Source organism: Oryza glaberrima, chromosome 3 (genome assembly GCF_000147395.1).
Source record: "Oryza glaberrima chromosome 3, OglaRS2, whole genome shotgun sequence".
Taxonomy (NCBI): Eukaryota; Viridiplantae; Streptophyta; class Magnoliopsida; order Poales; family Poaceae; genus Oryza; species Oryza glaberrima.
Genome location: NC_068328.1, coordinates 27,311,656 through 27,336,299, shown reverse-complemented (window position 1 = coordinate 27,336,299; position 24,644 = coordinate 27,311,656). Strand labels below are relative to the sequence as shown.

The 24,644-nt window shown below is 43.9% G+C and overlaps 3 protein-coding genes and 2 non-coding genes across 6 annotated transcripts; 2 read left to right on the top strand and 3 right to left on the bottom strand.

The window, feature by feature from the left end:
- The first annotated feature begins 1,340 nt into the window (after nucleotides 1-1,340).
- On the top strand, nucleotides 1,341-1,487 carry LOC127769097 (small nucleolar RNA J26). The gene has a single exon (XR_008016666.1). It is a non-coding gene; the product is annotated as a small nucleolar RNA J26 (small nucleolar RNA).
- On the bottom strand, nucleotides 1,408-5,000 carry LOC127766381 (uncharacterized). Its single transcript, XM_052291436.1, has 3 exons — nucleotides 4,781-5,000; nucleotides 2,554-3,298; nucleotides 1,408-1,925 (listed from the first exon to the last, which is right to left on the bottom strand). Exons 1-2 carry the CDS (start codon nucleotides 4,998-5,000, stop codon nucleotides 2,700-2,702), a joined length of 819 nt encoding a protein of 272 aa, XP_052147396.1. The 3' UTR covers nucleotides 1,408-1,925; nucleotides 2,554-2,699.
- Nucleotides 5,001-10,897: 5,897 nt separating this feature from the next.
- LOC127766380 (receptor protein kinase TMK1-like) lies at nucleotides 10,898-12,424 on the top strand. Its single transcript, XM_052291435.1, has one exon. The coding sequence runs from the start codon at nucleotides 10,898-10,900 to the stop codon at nucleotides 12,422-12,424; it is 1,527 nt and encodes a 508-aa protein (XP_052147395.1).
- Nucleotides 12,425-15,548: 3,124 nt separating this feature from the next.
- On the bottom strand, nucleotides 15,549-23,995 carry LOC127765297 (valine--tRNA ligase, mitochondrial 1-like). Of its 2 annotated transcripts, XR_008016103.1 has the most exons (22): nucleotides 23,788-23,995; nucleotides 23,531-23,636; nucleotides 23,290-23,349; nucleotides 23,005-23,174; nucleotides 22,834-22,906; nucleotides 22,646-22,711; nucleotides 22,462-22,545; nucleotides 22,049-22,126; nucleotides 21,715-21,798; nucleotides 21,286-21,365; nucleotides 21,066-21,123; nucleotides 20,672-20,974; nucleotides 20,412-20,582; nucleotides 19,647-19,837; nucleotides 19,122-19,524; nucleotides 18,311-18,562; nucleotides 17,730-18,230; nucleotides 17,529-17,626; nucleotides 17,308-17,407; nucleotides 16,940-17,085; nucleotides 16,574-16,834; nucleotides 15,549-16,086 (listed from the first exon to the last, which is right to left on the bottom strand). XR_008016103.1 is itself a non-coding variant. In XM_052290163.1 (21 exons), exons 2-21 carry the CDS (start codon nucleotides 23,609-23,611, stop codon nucleotides 16,669-16,671), a joined length of 3,165 nt encoding a protein of 1,054 aa, XP_052146123.1. In that variant the 5' UTR covers nucleotides 23,612-23,636; nucleotides 23,788-23,995; the 3' UTR covers nucleotides 16,484-16,668. The 2 variants fall into 2 exon arrangements, 1 of the variants encoding a protein (XP_052146123.1); XM_052290163.1 differs by lacking the exon at nucleotides 15,549-16,086 and having other exon boundaries at nucleotides 16,484-16,834.
- Nucleotides 15,947-16,061, bottom strand: LOC127769111 (small nucleolar RNA snoR104). The gene has a single exon (XR_008016680.1). It is a non-coding gene; the product is annotated as a small nucleolar RNA snoR104 (small nucleolar RNA).
- Nucleotides 23,996-24,644: the final 649 nt, after the last annotated feature.

Sequence of the window (24,644 nt, the reverse complement as noted above, 5' to 3'; positions counted from 1 at the left end):
CCGTATCTTTGTTACTCCCTCCGTCCTCTAATATAAAGGATTTTGACATTTTGCTTACACTGTTTGACCACTCGTCTTATTAAAAAAAAATTGTGCAAATATAAAAAAAACGAAAAGTTGTGCTTAAAGTACTTTGGGTAATAAAGTAAATCACAAATAAAATAAATAATAATTCCAATTTTTTTAATAAGACGAATGATCAAACAGTGCATGCAAAATATCAAAATTCCTTATATTAGAGGACAGAGGGAATATATTAAATGTAATATGCCAATGGCTTACATTATCTAACGTTGTATATTTGTGAATTTTAGAGAATTGCTAATATTTCCATCAATGGAAACTAGTAATATGCCCGTGCTAAACGTTACGGTGCAATTCCATTGTTTTTAATAACTTTTAAAATTTCATGTTAGGAAAAAAATTTATATGATATGTTCACCGTATCGGCTCACCTTTCTACATGTTTCCCCTCCCTGTTAATATTTACCTCTGTATCTGTCCGACTTCAATTTTTTCCCCGGTATAATCAGGCTGTGGAGCTGTGTTCTCTAGAAAGAAATCCCTCCCTTCACATGTAAAATGGAACGATGAATTAACACAATTAGCTAAAAAAGACTTTAAAATGGATTATATATATATATATACATATATATATAGTAAAAAAATGCCCCATCTAATAGTTTAGGAAGCGTGCACGCAGGACCTTTCGACGACAAAGCGACAACGTTAGTACAATTTGGAGAGACGGCGGCAGTGGCGCTTTAGGCAGCCGCACGTTGCTGGAGATCGGCAGGAGGGACGGTGGCACGACTACAGATTGTCTTCTGACCATCAAATTAAATATGAATAACTCATCATCTCTTTGAAACAAGGGGCGCTTCCGGTTCTGTGTGTGCTTCAAACCACTTTGTATTCTCCATATTACCATATCTATAGAGTCTAATTTTTAATGAGGAACTACTGAGTTCAAATACGAAGACAGTATAATAATACGCTATGACGACAGTGCTGCGGTTATCATTGATAAAAAGGGAATCCAAATGGAACTTGCGTTTTTGGTGCAATCGCTAAGGAATTGAGAGAATTGAATTTTACTAAAATAGTTTCATAAGCTCATGAAGTATTAACAATAACAAAAGGGAATTTTGAGCCTTCTTTGTTGTACTTGCTAATTCAATGCAAACACATATAAGCTGTAACAGATGGTTTCATATTTGAGCCTTTTTTGCTGTACAAGCTCATTGCCTGTAACAGATGCTCATTGCTGGAAAATAAGAGAGCAGATCAATCTAGAAGTCAGCTCCTCCTCTAGTTGCCAAGCTGCAAACGCATGTGAATGGAAAAAACAACACAGTAGGTAAGTTAGGAGAAGGTGACTTTTTCTCTTTTTCTGAAGGTTGGAGCTCTGCCCATTATATTAAGAAGTTGGTTTCAGACTACAATTCAAGGATAATACATGGAACAAAAAGCAACTGAGCTTTCACCATAAACTCCATTGCATAGCGAATATAGTTGGCCAGTTTATTTTTTGTTAAATTTCCTGCAGATAGAACCTTGTGGTGTACAAAAACCGATCCAAAGAACATCTGCCTGGGTTCATCTGGTGCCCAACATAGTTTTTCGAAATTGTTACAGGTCATTGAATGATGACATGAGCACTGATTTCAGCTATCGATGCCTCAAAAAATCCTAAGCTATTATTAGAGGGGCATCAAGCATACAGAGTTATCTTGAAAGGAGAGGCTAAGTGGCTATGGAGGAGAAATTCCACTGACCGCTTCTTCATCGTCAATCTCCAGCCGCCGCTGGCCTTCGTGAGCCATTTTGCCGCTTCGCCCACAGTTGTCCAGCAGGAACTCAACCGCTGGGCGCTACCAGTCGTCGCACAACCATCTCAGTCGGAAGCGCTGGGTTGCTTCTAACTAAAATTACAAAGAAAATCCGGTCATGAATTGCACAACTTGAAGTCCATGTGAAAGAGGCCAAATCAGTATGGTCTTTATATTTATTCTTTGGCTTCATAATACACTGGAGAGTTGAGCATGACGATATTAACTAAATGAGCCTTTATCATCTGGGCGTGGTATGCTTATTATATAAGATAAAAAAAATGTTCTTTAATTACAACTATCTACATATCTCAATGTCTACTTTGGTAACACGCAGCATTCTAGCTGAACAATATCCTTCCAAGCTCAAACCATTTGTTCAGAAAGGACGAATGAAAATAATTTGTTCCTTAATATATCTATTTTCTCATGATCAAGAGCAACTTTATTATTTATGTTGATCCTTAATATATCTATTTTCTCATGATCAAGAGCAACTTTAATATTTATGTTGAAATCGATTACCAGATAATAACCTGCAGCGCATCTAAAGGCAAAATGGGTTTCATAACGTCAAAAGATATCGGGTATGGAAATATTTCACCCAAACATTCTGATGAAATGAGGATCTACCTTTGTCATCCATATTGGCACAAAGAAAAATTTTACTGTATCAAGCATTTTACAGAAGTAAGCAATGGCCAAGAAGTAGATGCCTCACCTCTAGCTGCCCTCTACCTGCAACAGCATGCAGCACGGTGGATCCACGGAAGTCGAGATACTCCGACACGTCGGAGCGACGCTCGATGAGCTCCCTCAGCATCTCCACGTTGCCGCCCCTCGCGGCGGCGTGGACTGCCCTACTCATCATTTCCAGCCAGAACACCGAGGAGCAGCCACCACCGCTGCTGCGCCTTCCCCGTTGGGACAATTCGTCGAGCACCTCGGCGACATGGCGTGGTCCAGCAGCAGCTTGAACACCTCGGCGTTCCCGCCCCTCGCGGCGGCGTAGAACATGTCCGTCACGCCGTACTCGCCCTCGCCAAACACCAGCAAGGGGTCCCTGTCCATGAGCTCCTGTACGAACGCCATGTCCCCCGCCGACGCTGCCGAGTAGAGCAGCCACCCGCCGTAGCCCGCCCGGAGCAGCGTGTTCTCGGCGGCGGCGCCGTTCTTGCACTCACACTCCAGCAGAGCCGCGCAAGGGTTAAACTCGTCGGGCGCAGTGCAGATCGAGGGGGATCGGGGGCGGCGCCGCCGATGATGGGGACCGGCGACGCGGGCTGACCGGGGGCGGCGCGAGTGCAGACCGGCGACGCGGAGGCGAGGGATCCGGGTGGAGGGGGCGGTGATTTGCCGGGGGGAGCGCGCCTCTCTTGAGCACCTCCCGATTCGAGAGAAGCGCGCGGTCGCGCGGATGCGGAGGAGGCGCGGTGATTGCGGCAGAGGGAGGTGTGGGACGCGCGCTGATATGGGACGTTGGATCCAAAATCTTCAAATGAGTTTCGACCGTTGGATATGTGATATGATGGATGAGTAAAACCATTTGTTCAACTATAGGGTAAATGGTAAAAGTTGAAAACACCAAATAATTTTTTTTGAACGACGATAACACAAACTAATTAAAGAAGAAAATCTAGAGACACACCGTATTGGGATTGAGATTTGACATATTCGGAATAGGTATATACTCCTACTTCATATAATTTGATGGCATGAAGTATCTTAATTTGGTATGTTTCAGTAAATCACGCTGGTGACACGATATTATATAGTACTACCTACTTAGAGCATCTCCAACAGAGACCCTAAATACAATTCCTAAACAGTTTTTAGGTGCTAGGGACAAAAAAATAAACTCCAGCAAAGCCCCTACTATAGGCCCTAAAATAGGAAGGACCTCAAATACCCCTCCGCAGCCCCTAGGCCTAGGGGTTGTAGATCATCCCTCCCGCGGAATGGTGGCCATGGCGCCGATCTTCGCCAGCTCGCTGGTTCCGCCGCTCGTGGCCGACGGTGCAACCATCCAGTACCTCCACCGGCCACTGCTTGTCGTTCGCATGTCCGCTTGCTTGTTTTTTCGTGGTCCTTGATCAGTTCGCACACTGATGCACTATATGGTAGACAAGAATGTTCTGAAATTCATGACCATCATAAACATGTTTTAAACAATCCTGCTCTCGATTGGTTTATGGCTAACTGTGGTTCTAAACGATCATGGTATAAAAATTATTGTTCTGTTCCTTTAAAGTTTGTGGTGCTTGGTAGGTTGAGACAATTAGGCTGCTTGCAATTACGCAGTAGTTCCTTCAAAGATTATTCTGCAGTGTTGTTCTTTTGTGTCAGTTGTGAGTTGAAGTTTAACTTCAAGGTTTTTTTTCTAGGAGGATTTAAGCTCTTTCTGAAGTTTCTCAGATAGATTAGATTGGAAAAGGTATAGAGTTAATTTTATCTATTGATTATAGTTCTTATTTAATTGAACTACGTAGTGTCTTTAATACTTGCCGGTAGGATTTCACTCCCATGTTTGAGAATTTTGAATTTGAATTATGGTATTTAAAATTATGGATTTGAATACAATTGAATTCTATGCCTTAGAAATATTCGTATTTGAATTATTACTATGTTAAACTAGGTGTAAGCATAGAGTATAATCAGAAATACAAGAGAAAAAGAAATGGGGGCTAAGAAATAGGGTCTGCTGGTAGAGTTGGAGGTAATTTTTGAATTCTTAAGAAATGGGAGCAGCCCTCATTCAACCTTTGAGGACTCTAAAATAGTGACTACTGGAGATGCTCTTAATTACTTTGTCAAAAAGGATATACCATATCACCATGCAGGCATGCACGGGCCGGGTGAAGTAGTACTACATAAGCAAATCAAGTACCGGGGTGCCGAATCCCGTTTCATCCATCGATCAAACCAAACGTGAACTATGAAGATCGAACGATATTGCAATATGTCAATCGCTGCGGTGCTCATCGCGATCGTCATGCTCACCGGAGGCGGCGGCGCCTTTGCCGCTCGCCCGTTGCCGACCGATCCCTCGGACGCGGCGGCCATGCAGGCGATCGCCAGGTCGACACGCGCGGACGAGGCGTTGGGCTGGGGCGCGAAATCCGCCGACCCATGCGGCGGCACCTGGGCTGGCGTGAGCTGCAACTCCATGCATGGGCCGCGTCACCGCCATCAACGCCAGCCGCGGCGGCCTCGTCGCCAGTCTCAACGGCACCGACCTCAGCAAGCTCGCCTTCCTCTCCGACCTCGACCTCAGCTTCAACGAGCTCGACGACGACCTCCCCGTGCTCCCGGCGCCGCTCCCTCGCCTCCTCTCCCTCGACCTCCGCTCCAACTCCTTCTACTCCATCCCCGACGGCTTCTTCGCCGGCTTCCCCGCCCTCCAGACCTTCGCCTTCGACGACAACGCCATGCTGATCAAGGACATCCCGAACGACGTGGTCACCTGCTCCAACCTCCGGAGCTTCACGGCCAACAACGCCAGCATCTACGGCACCTTCCCGGACTACTTCGGCAACGCCACCTTGTTCCCGCGGCTCGAGAGGCTGTCGCTGGCGCGAGGAACCGGCTCACGGGGCCCATACGCGACGGCTTCGGCAGGAAGAGCAGCATCAAGTACCTCGACATCGGTGGCCAGCGAGACTTCGACGGTGGAGGCGAGAGTAGCCTCAACAGCCGCATCGACCTGTTCATCCCCGACATGGAAAGCCTAGTGGAGGCTCGCCTGGATCACAACGCCTTCACCGGGCCAGTGCCCGACGCCACCAGGCTTGTCAACCTGCGCGTTTTCGATGCCTCTTACAACGACCTGTGCGGTGTGTGCCCGTGTTCGCCGACGCCGGCAGGATTGCAGCCAACTTTGATGGAAATCCGAGAATTGGCACCGAATGCCCTCGTTAATTCTATGTTTTATGGTACTTGCATGTGTGACTCTTTACTCTGGTTGGGAATAGATGATTTTCTCTCATATGCCGTTTCAAAAATGATAATTTCTTCTAGTAAGAATGAGATTTAATGAAACAATTCGTTCTTCTTATCTATATCCTCTATACTGATATAACCCACTATATCCTAAAGCTTGACATGCAAACATATCACATTATTATTCACTAGCAATTATTATATACAAATATGTAAATCTACAATTTATTACAATCAATAGCTTAACATGTAAGCATATAAAATCATCCTCACATTATTTTCACAATGTCTCAACATATATCCATCCAATTCTATATTTCTTGTTCTTCATTCAGTTTGATTTGGATTTGTGTTTTTTCCAAATAGAGGAACTTTGAATTGAATAGTACTTGATTCATTAGTTCTCCCTTTGCATATATTATGTGCTCTATTGATTTGTCGGTTTATTTGTTAGAAACTATGTGATTATTATCCCTTAATTACTTCTACTAATCTTAAAAGTTGAACCAAAAATCATTTTTCTACCTTCAGTTTTTTATCATATAAATATATGATAATTTATACTACACTAAAATAAAACCAATATTTCTAGGGTTAATTGGATCCATGTCACTAAAACTTTGCCAAATTAAAAAAATGCCACTACTATTCATCATATCGGCTACATGCCACTGAAAATTTCTAAAATTAGAACCATGCCACTCCCGTCACTTTTTCCGTCCTCCTCTTACGCCGTCCTCATCCTCCTCCGTTCCATCGTCAATCCATTCATCCCCACGACCGAGCTCTTTCGCCGCCGCCAAGCTCCCTTTTTTTCTAAAGGAACACAACAGGGAAGGACCCCACTGTTAACATAATTTTATTAATAATGAAAATAAGGAAATTACAAAAGACTAATCCAATTTAAGATTACATCGTGATCTCTCGCACTAATTCTATGCAACAAAAGGAGGAGATCACCCTTCAAGAGTTTTCTCTAGGAGGACAAAGAGGGAAGTTGCTGATCAAAGATAAAATTATTTCCGCCGAGCTCCCTTGCTGCCACCGAGCTCCCTTGCCGCTGCTGAGCCCCCTGCCGCCGAGCTGCCGCCGCCGCCACCGCAGTTTGAGCTGCTCGACCTCCGCTACTTCACCGTCGATCTCAGCCCAGACCACATCACCGAGGTCAAGTCCACCGGCCACTGCTGCTCCACCTTCGACGTCTGCGTCGCCAAGACATGGCAGGCCCGCACTTGCGCCCTCATCGCCGCAGGCGACACCGAGCAGGAGCGGCGGCGACGGGGTAACTGCTTCTACCCGGTGCTGGCAACGGGGAGCAGCGGCGAGGTGGCCGGGGCCGACATCGTCGACGTGGTGCGCATCATCCGGGACGCGAAGGCGAGGCTCGCCGCCGAGCTCCCTCGCCGCCACCAAGCTCCCTGCCGCCGAGCTCCCTCCCTCGCCGCCGCCAAGCTCGCCGCCACCGAGCTCCCTCGCCGCCGTCGAGCTCCTTCGCCACCGCTGAGCTCCCCGCCATCGAGCTCGTGGTGGTGGAGCAGCAGATGGTCGGTGGCGACGGCCGATGAGGCCGCGTCGCAGCCGGCATGCACGAGCCCCTGGGACGGCCAGTGGGCGATGCGGAGAGACGGTGTCAACGGTGAGTGGATGGAAAACACAATGGAGTGGCATGGATCTAATTTCCTAAAATTTTAGTGGCTCTCAGCCGATATCGCGAATAGTAGTGATATTATTTTAATTTAACAAAATTGCAGTGGCATGGATCCATTAACCCATATTTCTAACACACATCATATGTGTTAGCTGTCTAATTCAATCTATAAAATCCCACGGCAATGCGCGGATTAGGTGGTATGTACGCGTCACAGCTCCTGTTCTACAAAAATGAGGTGCAAAACATTGCTTCATTTGCAAAAATTATGTAGGAATTACACCTTGCACATTATTACTGGGATAAAAGAGCGGTGATATTTATACACTGAGTAGATCAATGCAGATTGAAGTTGTTCTAAAATATTAACAAAAATATGAACGCATATTTAGAATATGCTACCAAGCTCCTGAAAATATAAGAAACGAGTAATTATGATTTGGAAAAATCCAAATTACTCACCACACTCACACACCCCAAAGTCTAGCTAGTACTCCCTCCGTTTTATGTTATAAGACTTTCTAACATTACCCACATTTATATGTATGTTAATGAATCTAAACATATATATATATATATAGATTCATTAATATCTATCGAAAGTCTTATAATATGAAATGAAGAAAGTACTGCATACACAAAACGTTTGTCTAACGGTGGCGCGTAGTAGACCGCTGCCCGTGTAAATCCACATTCTTTTCCCACCATATCACAAGGCGCACATCTTTGTTAATACATACGGCCTCTTAAGTAAGCCGCCTATGAAAATTGACATTTGCAGCGGTCATCAACGGCCTGGTATTCTATTTACATGTATGGGCTGCTACTTAACCTCCCTACCTAGTAAACATTAAGCAGGTGTTGCACATTTTTATCCGCCTGTGAAATTAAAGGTGAGGGACCTGAAAAATAGTTTTTTAGTAGTGTCCATCCAACACTCTAAACTTTAAAACCGAATATCAAGCCTCTTAAACTTTACAATACCATTCATGCATGCCCCTAAAGTTGTTTTGCAAAATGTTTTTCAGTTGAACAATTTTCTTTCTACAAAATCATAGCTAAAAGTCGAGCTGGTGGACAAAAAATAAATCTATAAGTAAATTGCATCGACACTAAATAAATTTGTTAGGTGGGTGTAATTTTTGTGTACGAACTTGTAAAATATTTGTTTAGTACATGAGCTTGTTAGGTGCATGTGGAGAAAGGCCAAAAGGATACTACATGGCATATCTTAGTGTTTTAGGGTTGATTATAAGGGTGCAAATATGCCCGTATGCGAACCCACTTATAGTTTAAAAAAAAGGTAATCCGTCGGGACATACCTTATTTTAATTTGGAACAAACCTTATTTTGATCGAAAGTTAATATGCATGCGTCGTGTATGCTATCTTCCTAGTTCCATATGAATGATCTCTTTAATATCATGAACATTGTTCCATATGAATAATCTCTCTTTAATATCGTGAACATTAAACCCGCATCATTTTATTTTCTGTTGCAACGCACGATCCTTTTATCCATGTAAAAAAAGAAAGATATACATGCTGAATTCAAGTTGCTTCCTTCTATGCTTCGCAAACGCTAATTAGCAGCTAGTCACGCACGCATCCTGCCATGTGATGACTAGTTCGCTCATTTTATGTTTTTCCTCCTTTTTTTTTTGCACATGTACATGTTTTTCATTTTTTGGGCTTTTTTTAATTTCTGGCCCAATTCGAGATAGTTGATTTCTTGTGTACGAAATTTATAGTAGTAAGTTTCTATACACTAGTAGAAAACTTTTATATAGTACTACAAAGTTTTCATATTGTATTGGACTAGGCTCATTTGCATTTTTTTTCATGAGCTGTTAGATTTTTTTTTCATATATGTATATGTACAGGTATACGCATAGAATAATTTTATCATACAACATTTGATACCTCTAGGTACCACAAATTTTTGGTATCTCGGGATACTTTTTAGTATAAAATGTGATACCTCGAAGTACCAAAATTTTATATATAAAATGTTGTACCTCGAGGTACCAAATGTTGAATGGTAAAATTGCTCATAAGCATATGTACAAACTTTGTACATGTATATGACAAAATTGCCTCAAATCGGGCGCCTGACGGGGAGAGTTAAAATCAGGCGTCAAGGCGCTGCGCCTCCCACGCGCGCGCGCCACCCCCGCCACATGTCCTGTGCCGCTCCCGCCACGTGTCCATGCCACGCACGCTGTTGCAACAAATCACCCACATATTATGAAAACCCTCTATTAAGGGAATCCGTTTTATTTTTTTGTTCCACCAAAATGTTTCACCTACTGTACTCATGATGTTTCACTATGTGTGGATCAAATGTTACAGTTAATTGAAATATTCTTTTGCAACAAATCACTCACATATTATGGAAACCCTCTATTAAGGGAATCCGTTTTATTTTTTCCCACCAAAAATGTTTCACCTAGTATACTCATAATGTTTCACTATGTATGGATCAAATGTTGCAATGAATTGAAATATTTTTTCACATTTGCTGAAACATTTGTTTTTATATAGGGTGAAGCAGCGCTCGATTTTTTGGAAACGTTATTTCATACGTTGTAGCAAAATGTTTCATGAGGTAATTTGGTTGTGTTTTAGCTTTTTAAAAGACTGAAACATTTTTTTATGTACTCCAAAAAATTTCAGCGTCAAAACAGTGCCATGCAAAACCAAGCGACCAGCTTGCCCCCGCCAGGATTCGAAACTGGGTCCCGAGGACTCCAGCCTTGGTGCACTAGCCACTTAAGTAAGTTTCTCGTGTGGAATGCTACGCGCAACCCTATTTAATAGGGGCAGACAGGGAAAAATATCCCTAATTAATCACTCCTTGGTATGCTAAATGCTGTCCTAAACGTCATTTTTTACCAGTATGGAGGGAGTATTTAGTGAAACATATACGATCTACTTGGTAAAAAAGTGTCTAATTTTTGAAAAAAGAATCGGGCACCCGATTTGTATATGCCTCGTGTATATGTAGTGCAAACATGGCTTGCTTCAGCTGAGAACGACTTTGAGAGGATTGGAGTTGCAGCCCGTAGGCAAAGCTCTGCTGTCTGTTACTCTGGTCACATACTTATATGCCAGCATTGCATATGCTGTTGGAGAAAATGTGAGCAAGCAATATATATGCCACTCCAGGGCAAGGTCAAAGGCTGGGACCATGAACTTGGTTTCTCTATCACTTTACATGTCAGGGACAACAAGTTTATGCCCTCAAATATAGAAACTAATTATGCCCATTTGACCACAAATGTGGGAGCTCTACAGTGGTGTACTCATTGCCTGTGACCTCTACCATTTGTGGATGAGCCCCACTGTGGTTCATCGAGCCTGAGCAAGCCAGCTCGTCGTGCCTCGCCTGCTGCTTGTATTGCCTACCCTGCCTGCCTGCCTCCTCCTCCTCTGCTTCTTACTCAATGCTCGCGATAGAATAAACAGCAAAGCCAACAATGGCCAAGCTGGCCGTGCCTCCGTTGCTCGTTATCCTTGTCTTGCTCCAATCTGCCACCCGACTCCCCGTTGCCGAGACGAGCACGGCAGACCAAGAGTACATGCACCGTCTCGCGGCGGCGACGGGCGCGGAGCGCCTGCTCGGCTGGAAGGCGGACTCCGATCCATGCAACGGCAGCTGGGTCGGTGTCACGTGCGCCCCCTTCGACGGCAACAGGATCATCCAGATCGACGTGCGAGGCCTACTCCGTGGCGGCGGCACTCTGCCGGAGCTTGACCGGCAGGCCGGCTCCCTCTCCCACCTCCGGATGCTCGACCTCGGCGACAACAACCTCACCGGCCCGGTACCCACGCTCTTCCTCGACCGGCTGCTAACTCTGCGCCTCGACGGCAACGCCTTCAGCGGCTTGCCGCATTCCTTCTTCCGCGGCATGCCTGAGTTGCACTACTTCTCCATCAGCGACAACCCAAGACTCGAGGAGTGGGGTCTGTGGTCGGATCTCCTCTCTCTCACGGAGCTAAGGGTGTTCAATGCCAGCAATGCCAACATCAACGGCACGTTGCAGGTTTTTCTCGGCAACCTCGGCGCGTTCCCTGCCTTGGCTGAGGTGTCGCTCGCCAGGAACCGTCTCACCGGTGTTGTGCCGGAGAAGTTGGTGAGCCAGAGCATCGCCAAGCTTGACCTGAGCAGCAACGGGCTCTCTGGATCGATCAACTTCATCAACAACCTCGCGTCGTCCATCACCGACCTCCGCCTCGACCACAACCACTTCTCCGGCCCTTTCCCCGCCGACCTGAGCGGCCTCTACTTGCTGAGCGTCTTCTCCGTCGCTCACAACCGGCTCACCGGCGTCGTGCCTCCGTCATTGGCCCGGGTCTGGCGCCTTTCGTGGGTGTCTGTCTCCGACAACCTGTTGCAGGGGCCAGTGCCGGAGCTCCCTGACTCGGTGAAAACGGACTTCGCCGAGGCAGCTGTCAAGGGGAGCTTCTGCCGCCTGGACGTGCACGGCCCTTGCGATCAGGAGACCAGCTCTCTCCTGTCGGTAGCCGCCGCGTTCCACTACCCGGAGATTCTCGCCGTGAGCTGGAGGCGAGACGATCCGTGCGACGGTTGGCTCGGTATACACTGCGGCGATGGCGATGGCGGCGGCGGCGGGCGGAACAAGGTGACCGGGGTGAACCTGTCACGCCTCGGCATCAACGGGACCATCGACCCGGCCTTCGCCTCGCTGCTGTATCTGGAGGCGATCCTCCTCGCGGGCAACAACCTCACCGGGACGGTCCCGGCGTCCATCCTGCAGATGCCGTCCCTCCGCGTGCTCGACGTCTCCAACAACGCGCTAGAGGGAACCGTGCTGAGCGTCCGGCACGATGTGCTGATCTTGGCTGATGGTAACAGAGGAGGGCTCAACGTGACCGCCATTGCTGCCTCCGGCAGCTTCTCGTCTTCTCGGTTCCAGCTCTCAGAGGCAACAACGCCATTCCTTACCTTTGCTGCCGTCTTTGTTGCACTGTTTGGTTATTAGTATTCCAGCTGCTTAGTTTGTCTGTTAATCGATTAGCTACTCAGATGACCATGGCTGTTCTGATGTTTCACTTCTCGGCGCACAGAATGCCATGTTATCATTCAGTGCATTTCTAGCTCACGGTTGATGTGATTCACAGGCCACAGCTTTGCTTCGCTTCGAGTAACTTAAATTTGACGAAATTTGATTTGTTCGCCATGCTATTGGACAATTAAATGAGATTTATATGGACTATAGTGCCATTAACATTTTATCGTTTTCACTACTTTTTTTTCTACTCTCCCTTTATGCTATAAGCATTTCGGTTTTCGTCATAACTATAGAGAGGAGCATTAACATCTACCACGTGAAAGGAGCGAACTACGCTATATATGCTGATCATACTCTTCTCTGCTAACTTGATCAAATTCCTGTAACAATCCGCCCATAAAAAAAAGATAAAAGAAATTGACCAGGGCGACGCGGATGACGAGGATATGAGAATATGAATGATCTTGGTCTCAATGTGACCGCCATCTTCTCCTCCTCGTCGTCTCGCAGCTGTTTGCTTAGTTAGCTAGTAGAGTACCTTCGTTATCTATGTTGCTAGCTGTTTGTTCAGTTAGCTAGTACGTACATCAGATTTTTTTTTTTTTGAGGTTGTACGTACACCAGTCACCAGATTGATAAAATTTGTCTGTTGATCGATGATTATATATGCATGTTTTGATGTTTTACGACTTCTCGACGGAGGACGGATATGCCACTGTGCAGGTTTGTTAATTTGGATGTTTTACGTCCTAGCTGATCGGTGTGATTCACATTTGGTAGGTGGATGTGATTCACAGCTTGCTTTCGCTTCGTCGGTCACTCGGTCTAACTTAAACTAAACATGTCATCTGTCATTGGATAGTTCAACTAAACTAGTTATACATAGTTTGATGGCATTGGCGAAATTGCAAACTTTTAAAATGTGGTATGGAATGTGAACATCCTGCATGCTTTCGACTAGGGAAGTTCTTGCGCAGTTGTTTGCCATGCGTAAACTAGAGAATCGGGTGGTCCAAAATTCAGAAATTAAAATATATTAAAAAATTAAAGAATAAATAATAATCAAATTCGATCGGCACCAGAGATAAGGTCAGCTTCAAACATGTGCTCAATCCAGTTTTTGAGTTACACCCAACTACGACGGCAGGCAAAACATGTGTGCTCCGTTGAGTTACGTCGATCTACGACGGCAAATGTTCACCGGCAGTGCCGCCGCCGTGCCGGCGCGCTCTCACCGCAGCACCGGCACGCCGGCCTCGTGGATCAGGCGGTCGCTGCCCACCTCCTCCTCGCCGCCGCCTAGGAGGTCGCCGTTGTCCCCGTAGCAGCACGACTCGGCGTCTCCCGGCTCAGCGGGCGGCGGCGGCGGCGGCGGTGGAGGCTGGAGAGCGCGCTCCAGTTCGGCGCGCAGCGCGGTCGCCTCGGCCCGGTTCGACAGCGCGGCGTCACGCCACGCCAGCGCCTGCGCCTGCACGCCGCGCAGCCTCGCCACCAGCGCGCGGTTTAGGCCCCACGCGCGCTCGATCTCCATGTCCTTCATCACCGCGGCGCGCTTCGCGGCGTCCACCAGCGACGCCATCGCGTGCCGCCGCCACCGCTCGAGCTCCGCGGCCTCCGCCGTCCTCCGCCGGAGGCCGTGTTGTTGTTGTTGTTGCTGGTGTTGGTGGTTGGCTTGGTTCACGACGGGGTCGAGGTCGACGACGACGTGATCCGCGCCAAGAAACTGGCCTTGCGCTCGAGCGCGTTTCTTGGCCGGAGCCGGAGTCGTCGCCGCGACGCCGCCGCCGCCGCTGGCGAAGGCGACGACATTGTCCCTCGCCGTCGTCGTCGTCGCCGCCACGCCAGGCGCGGCGTAGGAGAAGGGTGCGGAGTACGGGGACGGCCCGACGGCGCACGGCGGAGAGACGAAGGCCGCATTGTCGCCGTACCTCCGCTTGCTCTTGACGGCGTTCGCCATGGTCTTCGGGGGATCACAACCATGGCTGCCGACTTCTGCTCCGACGGCCATGGCGGTGGTTTTCTTGGAGACGTGGGTGGCGCGGTACGACGTCATGGTACATATATATGGACTTTGGCCTGGCTCGATGGATACAATGAATCAAGTGGATTTTTTTTTGTTTTATATTCTTCCAATTAAAGCATGCATATCTTTTATTTTCATCTAAGAACTAAGAATTAGTATAGTAAAGAAATAAGGATTTTTTTGGAAGAAATAAAAATTCAAAATACATCGAAATTATCAGGGATTTGTTTTGAGTCTGATATGACGCAGATTATCAAGGAGAACCGGCCAAAGCTTGAGTTAACTCAGCAATAAGTTTCGGGATATATACGAACGTACGTTGCTTGACTTCTTCATCATGTCGCTAGTGTACAAATTAATCTAGTGTAACTACACCGATTTCGTCTCTTAATCGCCAATTAAGTAGAAACTGTGCTTCTTTGCGACATGCATGACCAAATATATTCCTTTAGGAAAACCTACACGTACGTACTTAATTCGGTAAGTTGATAATTTATCAGCCATATTTAACATGGCCGATGCACGTAAGAAATAGAAGAACGAACGAGGAATTTACGTAGATCGATCCTAGATTAACGTAGATTAGTGCGTCTTTCGTTACGGTAAATCGAGATTCGTGGTAATCTCAACGTTCCCCGTGATCATAACTTCCTAGTTAGTACAAAACAATTAAACTAAGATTACCAATATGATTTATTACTTGGAATTCAATAGTGCATCAATTAACTAAGATTACCATATGAACATATGATTGCTTGGAAAGTTAGAATTCAAATAAAACGTCTTTGTAACCAAAGCACTGATGGTATGTATTGCGTTGGATGATGATAATCTCATTTGGCAAAGCACTGGTTATTAAGCACACGCCGCTAGTCTCTGCTTTAGCGTGTTAGCCTGTTAAGGGGCATAAGGGGCGTACTTGTGACTTGTGTGTCTGAGTGTAGTATGTGTGAATCTTCTGTATAATGCCGCTTTTAGATGTTTTCTTTTTTTAATTCAAGGTGCCAACAATAAAACTATCTCGCTTAATTTGATCGGTAAAACAATGTATAATGATTGTAGAAATACATTACTGCCTATTCAATCAGTTTCAGAATCACCTTCCGAAATCAATCACACATCATGGGCTAACCGTGTTCAAATCAATTACACATTTTGTTGGGTCTCACACGGTTCAGTTTTGTCAGGTCATGGAGTAAACTGGTTAAAACAGTGACATATAATCACAGAAAAAAAAAAGCAGCAAGAACGGTTTTCCACAATAAAAATAAGCATGAAGCATTCTCCACTAAGGAAAAAAAACACTGAAAAATAAGTCCGTTTGATAGAACTCCAATTTCTAAAGAGCTGTGAAGTAACCTAGACTCGCTGGGCTCCAACTCCCTGGAAGCTGGTGCCATGCCAAACAAGTAACATCCCTGGAACCCCGAAAGCAGAGCAGCAAATCAACGATATGATACAAGTTGCTTAGCACTGTCTTGTCATTTGAGACTTGCAGGACTTGCTAACAATACCACAAGCAGGAAGTAACAACTTTACTATAGGAAGATTGTATCGGGTAGGCATCTCTTTTGAATGCTGCATTTCTTCTCTTCCATAGCATAGACAGCTGTGCATGTGAACTAGCACATTATTATGCACAATAAGGTATAAACAATCCTAACTTTACATGTCAAATTCAATTGCTAATGAATGGCTCTTCTCCTCGCTATTTAGTTCAAAAAAAAAAAAGGAAAATGCAATAACTTCCAGATGCACATGCAAGAAGCAACACACGTTAGCAATTCACCCCTGGAAAGTTTGATTAACTGGTACACTTAATTATAAGAAACTCGTGTATATATACGTAACGTACTAAAAGAATTATCCAACATACCCCTTGCATGCACGCACACTCTGACATGAACATAAAACACAAGAGAACGAATAAGGACATGATAAAAGCAAGCGGCCCATGATTCTGATGCCGAAGCGGCGCAGGTAAGAAAAATCAACACCACAAAAAATATTTTCAAACGGAAGATTGGACAACCAAAACTACAAAAGTATAATGCTGTGAATATACTCTTCAAGCTGCAAAATATAAAAATGAGTACCTGGGCATTCAGGTATGATTAAGGTAACCATGCAAAAAATTTGAGATAAACTTCAACAAATGTGCATCTTCAAAATCACATCAGAGATTTCTGGGTCAATTATTGCCAGTTTTTGCATCTAGCTTCTTTTCAGCTTCACTGATAATCTCTAGCTGTTCAAAAAAACTTGTGAGTTTTCTCATGTCCTCCTCCTGGACATTCTGTGGAGCCTTCTCTTTGTAACCAGAAGCTTCCATTTTCTGTGACAGTGCGTGTTGGAGCCTGCGTGCATGGTAATAGTAAGTTATATCCTTCTAGCGCAGGGGAACAGTGAAACATAGGAAAATCTTCATTCAAGATATTTTGAGATAACATAAGTACGCTTACTTTTGAATTTCTTCTCTCTTTTTCCTCAGCTTTTCAAGCTCAACTTCTGCATTGAGAGCTCCTTGGAGTTGAAGGTATACAGACAAATCTTTGTTTACAACAGCTGTTGCACAGTCAGGTGGCGTTTCATCATTCTCTGTCAGGATCTGAATGGTTTCAAATATCAGATCAGTTCTTCTGTCAAGATCTTTCAACTCAGGCAGGACTTTTGGGGAATTTTCAAACGCATGGATGGTAAGAAACATAAGTTTTATGAGGTACTAAACTAATAATACTCCATCCCAGGTTTCAGTATAAATTTCAATCTAAATATTTTGCTAATAGAGAAATGCATGCATACATAATAGTACAGAAGTTTAAGGCAGAACCTTTAGAGATGATGTGGAAGAAAGAGACACAACTAGAGACTGATAACACTGAATGGTGGCAGTAATCTCTTGGCCTCGGCAAAGTGCAAAAGCAGGTCGTCTGTTTGTGGAAAAATAAGCAAGAGATATATTACACTTTCGTATTGAACAAAATGAATCTGACAACACATCATGTATATTACAGGAATAACACAAATTAAGATAGATGATTATACACGCACCTCTCATTTGTATCAGATGGTGGCTTCAGAGATCTTAGTTTGTTGACAGTATCTAAGGCAATATCTATCTCATTTTCAAGTTTATCATCCGTCCATTCCTGTCATAAAGAAAGATATGTCTCCATTGGTAAATGTGTGCTATCTTATATATTGGTTCAATTATATTTCCAAACACAAATTATGTCTTCTTTAAGATAATACCTTAACAACAGATGGGTACTCTGATACCATAATGGAATCTTTCCGACAAGAATCTTTAGGCTGAGGAAGACGCTGCCAGAGCTCTTCTGTAACATAAGGCATGAATGGGTGGAGCAAGCGCAAACCAGTGTCTAAGCAAACCCATAAGGCATCTCTAGAGGCAGCTCTTGCTGATTCAAACTCTTGAGAGTCATTGAAGAAGTAAGGCTTTATAGCTTCTATGAACACATCACATAGTTGGTACTGCCACCACGAGTATATAGCAGATGTAGCATCAGAAAATTTGTATGCTTCTAACGAGGTGACAGTTTTGCCGATAGCTTTATTAAGTACTGACAATATCCATTTGCATATTGGTGGCATTGTAGTTACAGAAATAGTTGCAGGGGGAGTGTAATGATTGCCAAGCTTGCCCATTGCAAAACGAATGGCATTCCATAATTTATTGCACCACTGTCGATATCCAACAACTCGTTTGATATCCAGGTTTATCTTGTCAGACTGTGAACCAAGAGAGAAATCCATTAGGAGATGAATTGCAAGCATAATACAACAGAAACTGAAATGGGTGTAATTACAACCTGCGAAGTGTAAGAAACCAGTGCAAAACGGAGAGCATCGGTACCACATTCAGCAATGCCATCAGGAAAATCCTTCTTCTTCCCTTCTGTTGCAATGTTCAATTCATTTGGATCTAGATTGCCTTCTTTCAAACGTTTGAGGAGACCATCCAGTGAAATGCCATTTATCACATCAACGGGATCAATGACATTACCAAGCGACTTGGACATTTTGCGTCCATGAGCATCACGTATCATAGGGTGCAAATAAACCTGAGCAAGAGAGCAGAGCCCCAATTTAAGCGTGTTCAGCTAGAATCGCCTCACTTACCAGTGTAAGTAATACTTCTAGTTGCAGTTAAACACGTCTTAGGTTACGAAGTAATTCAAAAATCAAACTAAGAAAAATAATAGATTTTAAAATCTGAAATAAAAGGTAAACTTGTGTGTTCAGCTGAGGATAGTTCCCAATCAACCATGTATTGTGCCTAGTCGAAGTAGCATGTTGACAAAAATGTAATATATGTCCAAAATTAACAAGCTACTAGAGTACATTCAGATGAAATTAGTGTGACCTATTGAAGACAAATGGCAGAGCAGAAAATAATGATGCTCACGAACGAAGTAGTCTCAAATAGACTTCTCCTTCATTATAACATCCACAGCTAGCAATTTGAAGATAGATTTTTTCATGTTTGAATTTCGATCAGAATTATACTGTTGTATGAAAGACAATAGTGTAAAAACTGGATGAAATGTATAGATTGAACTGCTAAAATGTTATAATACAGTTTTAATGGCACAGGAAGCACATCCATGCAATTGCCATTACCTTCTCAAATGGCACATCGCCACCAAGTTGCATCCCCATCATCACCATCCGTGCTACCCAAAAGAAGATAATGTCATGTCCAGTTTCTAGCACCGAACCAGGGTAGAAAGCTTTAAGGTCAGCTGTATCATCTGGCCAACCAAGTACGGTTAATGGGAAGAGACCAGATGAAAACCATGTATCCAACACATCAGGATCTTGATGTAACTCGAATTTCTTCCCAGGATACTTTTGCTGTGCCTCCAGGTTTGCTTCACTTTCGTTTCTAGCAACAATCCAACGGCCATTATCAGAACCCAGAATTTTCTCTTGATCATCTTCTAGTATAACATACCAAGCAGGAACGCGATGTCCCCACCAAAGCTGCCTCGAAATACACCAATCACGTATATTTGCAAGCCATCTGTAAGGGCATGACAATGGATGGATTATTTTCCTTCTAATTCCATTGCCTATATATGATGCCATTTGCAATAATAGGTGAGATAATTCTCAACTGACAAATGAGAAGGTGATAGACATTACCTATACCAGTCTTGCTCATACTGTTGTGGAATAATCTCAATTCTTTTGGACCTTACAGCATCAATACCTGCTTGTGCCATGGTATTGCAATTAACAAACCATTGGGGTTTTATCATAGGCTCCACCACATCATTAGTTCTTGAACAAACACCCAAACTCATTTCGTTCTTCTTTGTCTCCTTGTACAAGCCCTTATATTGCAGAACATAAAGTGGTAAGAATCAAGCTTCAATAATACTTGAACAAAACCCACAGCAAACCAAATGGAAAGAAAGCTGACAGAACAAAATTGGTGAGATTATCCGGTTACATAAACAGTTCAATGCTGTTTTACACATAGTTGTTATAGATACCCGACCATAAAAGCATTAACAAAATGCAGGATTTGAGATTTAATAGAACCACTGATGTCTACAGAAACCAAGACATCTTATTTATCATAAAAGTAATACTGTGCTAAGAGACCCACTAATAGAAAAATGAGAGAGGATGGGGGACAGGACAATGTCAAAAGTAGGAAACCTTCATGCTATATTCCACTAACTCCTTATCGCTATACACTATCAGATTTATTCTTTGGACTGAGTTATAGAAAAATATAAATATGCAAGAATGCCCTAAAACATTCATGGTAAGTGCTTTTCACTCTGATACTATTTTGCAATGATGCATAAATCCATAACAAACCAGCAATAGTCCAAAGAAATGTTTAGAGATTGGATCACAAGATGCTGGGAAAGGATGATTTAGCAAATCTAGCAGTACCTTTGCCTTCAGTGCCTCAATAACAGCAACTCGAGCAGTAAATCTTGGCATTCCTACAAATTGTGCACCTCCATTGTTGTTTATTTTCCCATCATCTGTGAAGATATTGATGAACTCAAGGTTGTGTCGCTTTCCAACCTCAAAATCATTTGGATCATGGGCAGGTGTAATCTGCATATAAGATCAGCAAACGTGTATGCAGAAGATCCAAGTAGATTAAATTAAACAGAGATAGTCAAGAAGTCAGCATCAGCTCCTACCTTGACAGCCCCAGTACCGAAAGTGGGATCCACTAACTCAGCATCACAGATTATTTTGAGCTTTCGGCCATTGAAGGGATGGATTGCATACCTACCATGCAGATGCTTGTATCTGCCATCCTCAGGGTGAACAGCAATGGCTGTATCCCCAAGCATTGTTTCGATTCTTGTTGTTGCGACAATAATCTCACCCAATCCTTCCTCAAGTGGATATGCAAAAGAGATCAACACACCGAATTGTACAGTTGTATTATAACCAGGAACCTTTAACATAGTTTCCTCTTTAATCTCTAGATAATCAACCTAACAAAACAGAAATTTCAAACAAACAGATCAATTTTAGTTATGCGTGCAATTGCAACCACCATCATACACAATAAAAAGTCTCAACAACCTCTACGTCAGAAATTGCTGTTCGAAGGGTGCAATCCCAATTCACGAGGCGATAATCCCTGTATAGAAGCATGCCATCCATAAGAGGAAAAATAAAACTAAGATGGCAAACAACAACCAAAATCAACTGTATAGAAGCAAACAGGTAAAAACATAATGGTGCAATCAATAGAAGGAACAAATGTTCAACTCTAACAACAAAATAAGGTGATGGAACTGACCTATATATCAGGCCTTGTTTGTACAACCTGACAAAAGCTTCAGTTACAGCCTTTGATCTTGGTTTATCCATTGTAAAACACTGGCAAAGGCAGAGGGGAAGTTAATATTCAGAATAAGAACTACTCCCTCCGTCCCAAAATATAACAACTTTTAGCACTCAGGATTTGTCCCAAAATATAACAACTTCTCCACCAACATTCCCTTCCCAACCAATCACAACCCTCCACCATTCACTTTTCCCACCTACCTCCACTTCTTAACCAATCACAAGCTCTTTCTATTTAATTCTACTTATTTTCTTAATAACCGTGTCCAACTCTAAAACTTCTTATATTCTAGGATGGAGGTAGTATAAAATAACTTATTGCTCAAGTATTGTCATAAGTATACTCATACTATCTCCTAACTACAGAAAGTAGTAAATGTACCTCGCGGGACCAATCAAGTGAGGCCCCAAGCCTACGCAATTGATTCAATATGGTACCCCCGTATTCATCTTTCCATTTGAGAACCTGTCCAGAATATGATAGATAAAACAGAATAAACAAGAGAAAGGTAGACACATGGGGAGTGAAACTAAACAAGTAAAGAACACAATCCTTTGAATGCATCATATTATATGCTCACCACAATTTCCATAACGTCTAACAACATGGATCCATTTCGATATTCATATGATAATGGTAATAAATTGCTCATTTATAATCAAAAGAATACAGAGTTAACAGGCATAAAATTTTGTTCAGGAAAAATAATGCTTACTTCAGATACAAATTCTTCACGCCCTATGTCATGCCTTGTCAAATTCCTTTCACGCATAAGCTTCTTCTCCACTACAACCTGATATACATGAGATCAGAGAAATTTAAGAGGCAAAAATGATTATTGGTTTAGAGGGGAAATAACGATACGGTGAACAAAATTGAGCAACATGTGTTGACAATTTATTTTGAGAAAAGATATTTTAGAAAAAGGACAGCATTCCATTTGGAGCTTTTGTAAATTAATATAACCAATGCTGCCATGTGTTTGCCCATTGGCGACTGACCAAATTGTTAGTATGTTTAATAGAAAGTAATAGCGACAAAGATATATCAAGTAATCTATATTATCTGCAGATGAATGTTTCGTAAGATAAATTTCAGATGATGGTGAAACAAATCGAAGATATAGACCTGAGTAGCAATTCCTGCATGGTCAACTCCTGGAACCCACAGAGCGTTATAACCTGACATCCTCCGCCAGCGTATCATGGAATCCTGCATTGCTTAAATGCAGGGACGTTAAAATCATTATTCAATGTTTAGCTAACATCGATAATGTTACTATGGATATGTCTCCACAAGAATAATGATGTACCTCTATAGCCACCGTAAGTGCATGGCCTATATGAAGCGCTCCAGTGACATTTGGAGGTGGCAAAACCTGAAAAGAAATAATTTAGCTGTTTGGCAGCAACATATATGGGGTAATTTGCTGCATGTAGAAAATACATAATTGATTCCATGAAAAGCAGCTCTCTAAACTTCGAAGTATGATCCACTTACTATAACAAATGGTGGCTTTGAGCTTGCAGCATCTGCCCCAAAATATCCTGATGATTCCCACCAGGAATACCATCTGCATTAAGGTGGGAGGAAACAAATGCATGCAGAAGTTCAGTAGGCCTTTCTTATTGTATGAATTATAAGATAGAGAAAAACATGGTAGCATCTTACGATTTCTCAACAGCAGTTGGGCTATACTGCTTGGCCATTTGAGATGCAAGAAATTTCTTCTGCCCATGAGGAGTGTCTGGATCAATGAAATCCTCAGGATTCTCATCCTCCACAGCTTTCTTCCTTTGCTTCTTCTCGCTTTTCTTAGGTCCATCTGAAGCTGCTTGTGCCTACATAAAAGTAAATCAGCACGAAAATAGAAGACCCATCTCTACAGAGCATTTCACCGAGTAGATATCTGGTTTTACATTCAGTCACATAGAAATTCACTAATCATGTTCAAACCTGGAGCCTAGCCGCCTCCTTTGCCTTCGCCTTAAGCCTTTTTTCCTCTTTCTCTTTTGCCTGTGCGCAGAACAGTTCACACATCAGTGACTTTTGTCATGTGCAAATGTGCAATAGTAGTGAACACCTTGGATTTTATCATTGTGAAAATCAATGACCATTTTGAGTCCAGCTGGTGACAGAGAAGTAATCTAGGCCAAAGAAATGAATATAATTAAGAAGATAGCGTTTGATCAAATACCTTCTGATCTTTCTTCAGCTTCCGCTCCAGCTCTTTCTCATCGAGTGGCTGCGCGTCGGCAGCAGGTGTAACGCTGGACATGGTGCTTCACTTGAACAACCCCAAACTTTTTGATGAACAAAAATAAACTGTCATTAGTAAAGTTAAGGCAAATTGAAAAGCTTCCGGTGCTAGAAGAGAAGCTAGGGTTAACGCGAATCCGAGAAAAAGGTGTGTGGGTAGGGAGGGATGGGATGACGAAGAGGACGGATGCTCACCGGCGAGCGAGGATGCGGCGGAAGCAGCAGGACGCCCGCGCGCTGCTGCTCAAGGATGGAGATCGGCGCACGCGGCAGGCAGGCGATGGTGGGGGATTAGCTTCCGCCGACGGGAGCAGGAGGAATCGCGTGCGGCGGCGGCGCAGCAGCTCGAGGGCGAAGGGTTTTGGGGTAAGAGCGAACGTGTGAGAGGAGTTGGGCCCCGTAGAGCTACCGCTTTACTCTGGGCGAGTGGGATGGGCTTTAACTCGGCGGCCCCGGTATCTGCTTACAGCGTGAGGAAAAAAGAAGTACATACGAGGTCCCTCATGTTGTCACCGAATTGCAAAATTGTCCATCAACCGAAAAAACTGATATATGACATCCCTCAACTTATAAAACTAAGTCACTCTAGGTACTTAGGCGGCATCGACCCCGGTTTTGTTTGACATGGTAGTTGAGTCAGCATGGGAGGAGGCCCGAGGCGGTAATGCAACGACGATCCAGCTTGGGCAGATCCATCCATGAAGGTGACGAGGAGAGGCGGAGTTCACTAGGCTCAGGGCGATCCCCATGCTCCCCCCTTCGCTCTCCCCTCATGCTCCCCTGCTTTGGCACTCCCACATCCGTCTTCGCTAGCGAGGGCACTGTCAGCCGCCACGCGGCTCTCCCGCCACCTGCCACCCCCCATCCGTCATTGGCCACGCTGGAGGCTTGGATTGAGATGGGAAGAGGAAGAACATAGGTGGAACAGGATTGAGGTGCTGACACGTGGGACCCACCTAGGTTTCATGTTGACTTGGCTATCACGTCAGACAAAACCAGGGTCAATACCGCCTAAGTACCTAGTTGTGTATCTTGAGAGATGCCATATATCT

Excerpts from the sequence above, each read along its gene's own strand:
- LOC127766381 (XM_052291436.1), bottom strand. The coding sequence starts at position 5,000 with ATGGAGTTGCAGCTCACGCCAGCCCAGGTGCCGCCGCATGGGTCGGCG. Across the intron at positions 3,299-4,780 it reads GATTGACATATTGCAATATC|CGCGCGTCCCACACCTCCCT; the intron begins GTTCGATCTTCA and ends GTCCCATATCAG.
- LOC127766380 (XM_052291435.1), top strand. The coding sequence starts at position 10,898 with ATGGCCAAGCTGGCCGTGCCTCCGTTGCTCGTTATCCTTGTCTTGCTC.
- LOC127765297 (XM_052290163.1), bottom strand. The coding sequence starts at position 23,611 with ATGTCCAGCGTTACACCTGCTGCCGACGCGCAGCCACTCGATGAGAAA. Across the intron at positions 21,799-22,048 it reads GTGAAGAATTTGTATCTGAA|GTTCTCAAATGGAAAGATGA; the intron begins GTAAGCATTATT and ends TATTCTGGACAG. Across the intron at positions 19,525-19,646 it reads TATGAGCAAGACTGGTATAG|ATGGCTTGCAAATATACGTG; the intron begins GTAATGTCTATC and ends ATGCCCTTACAG.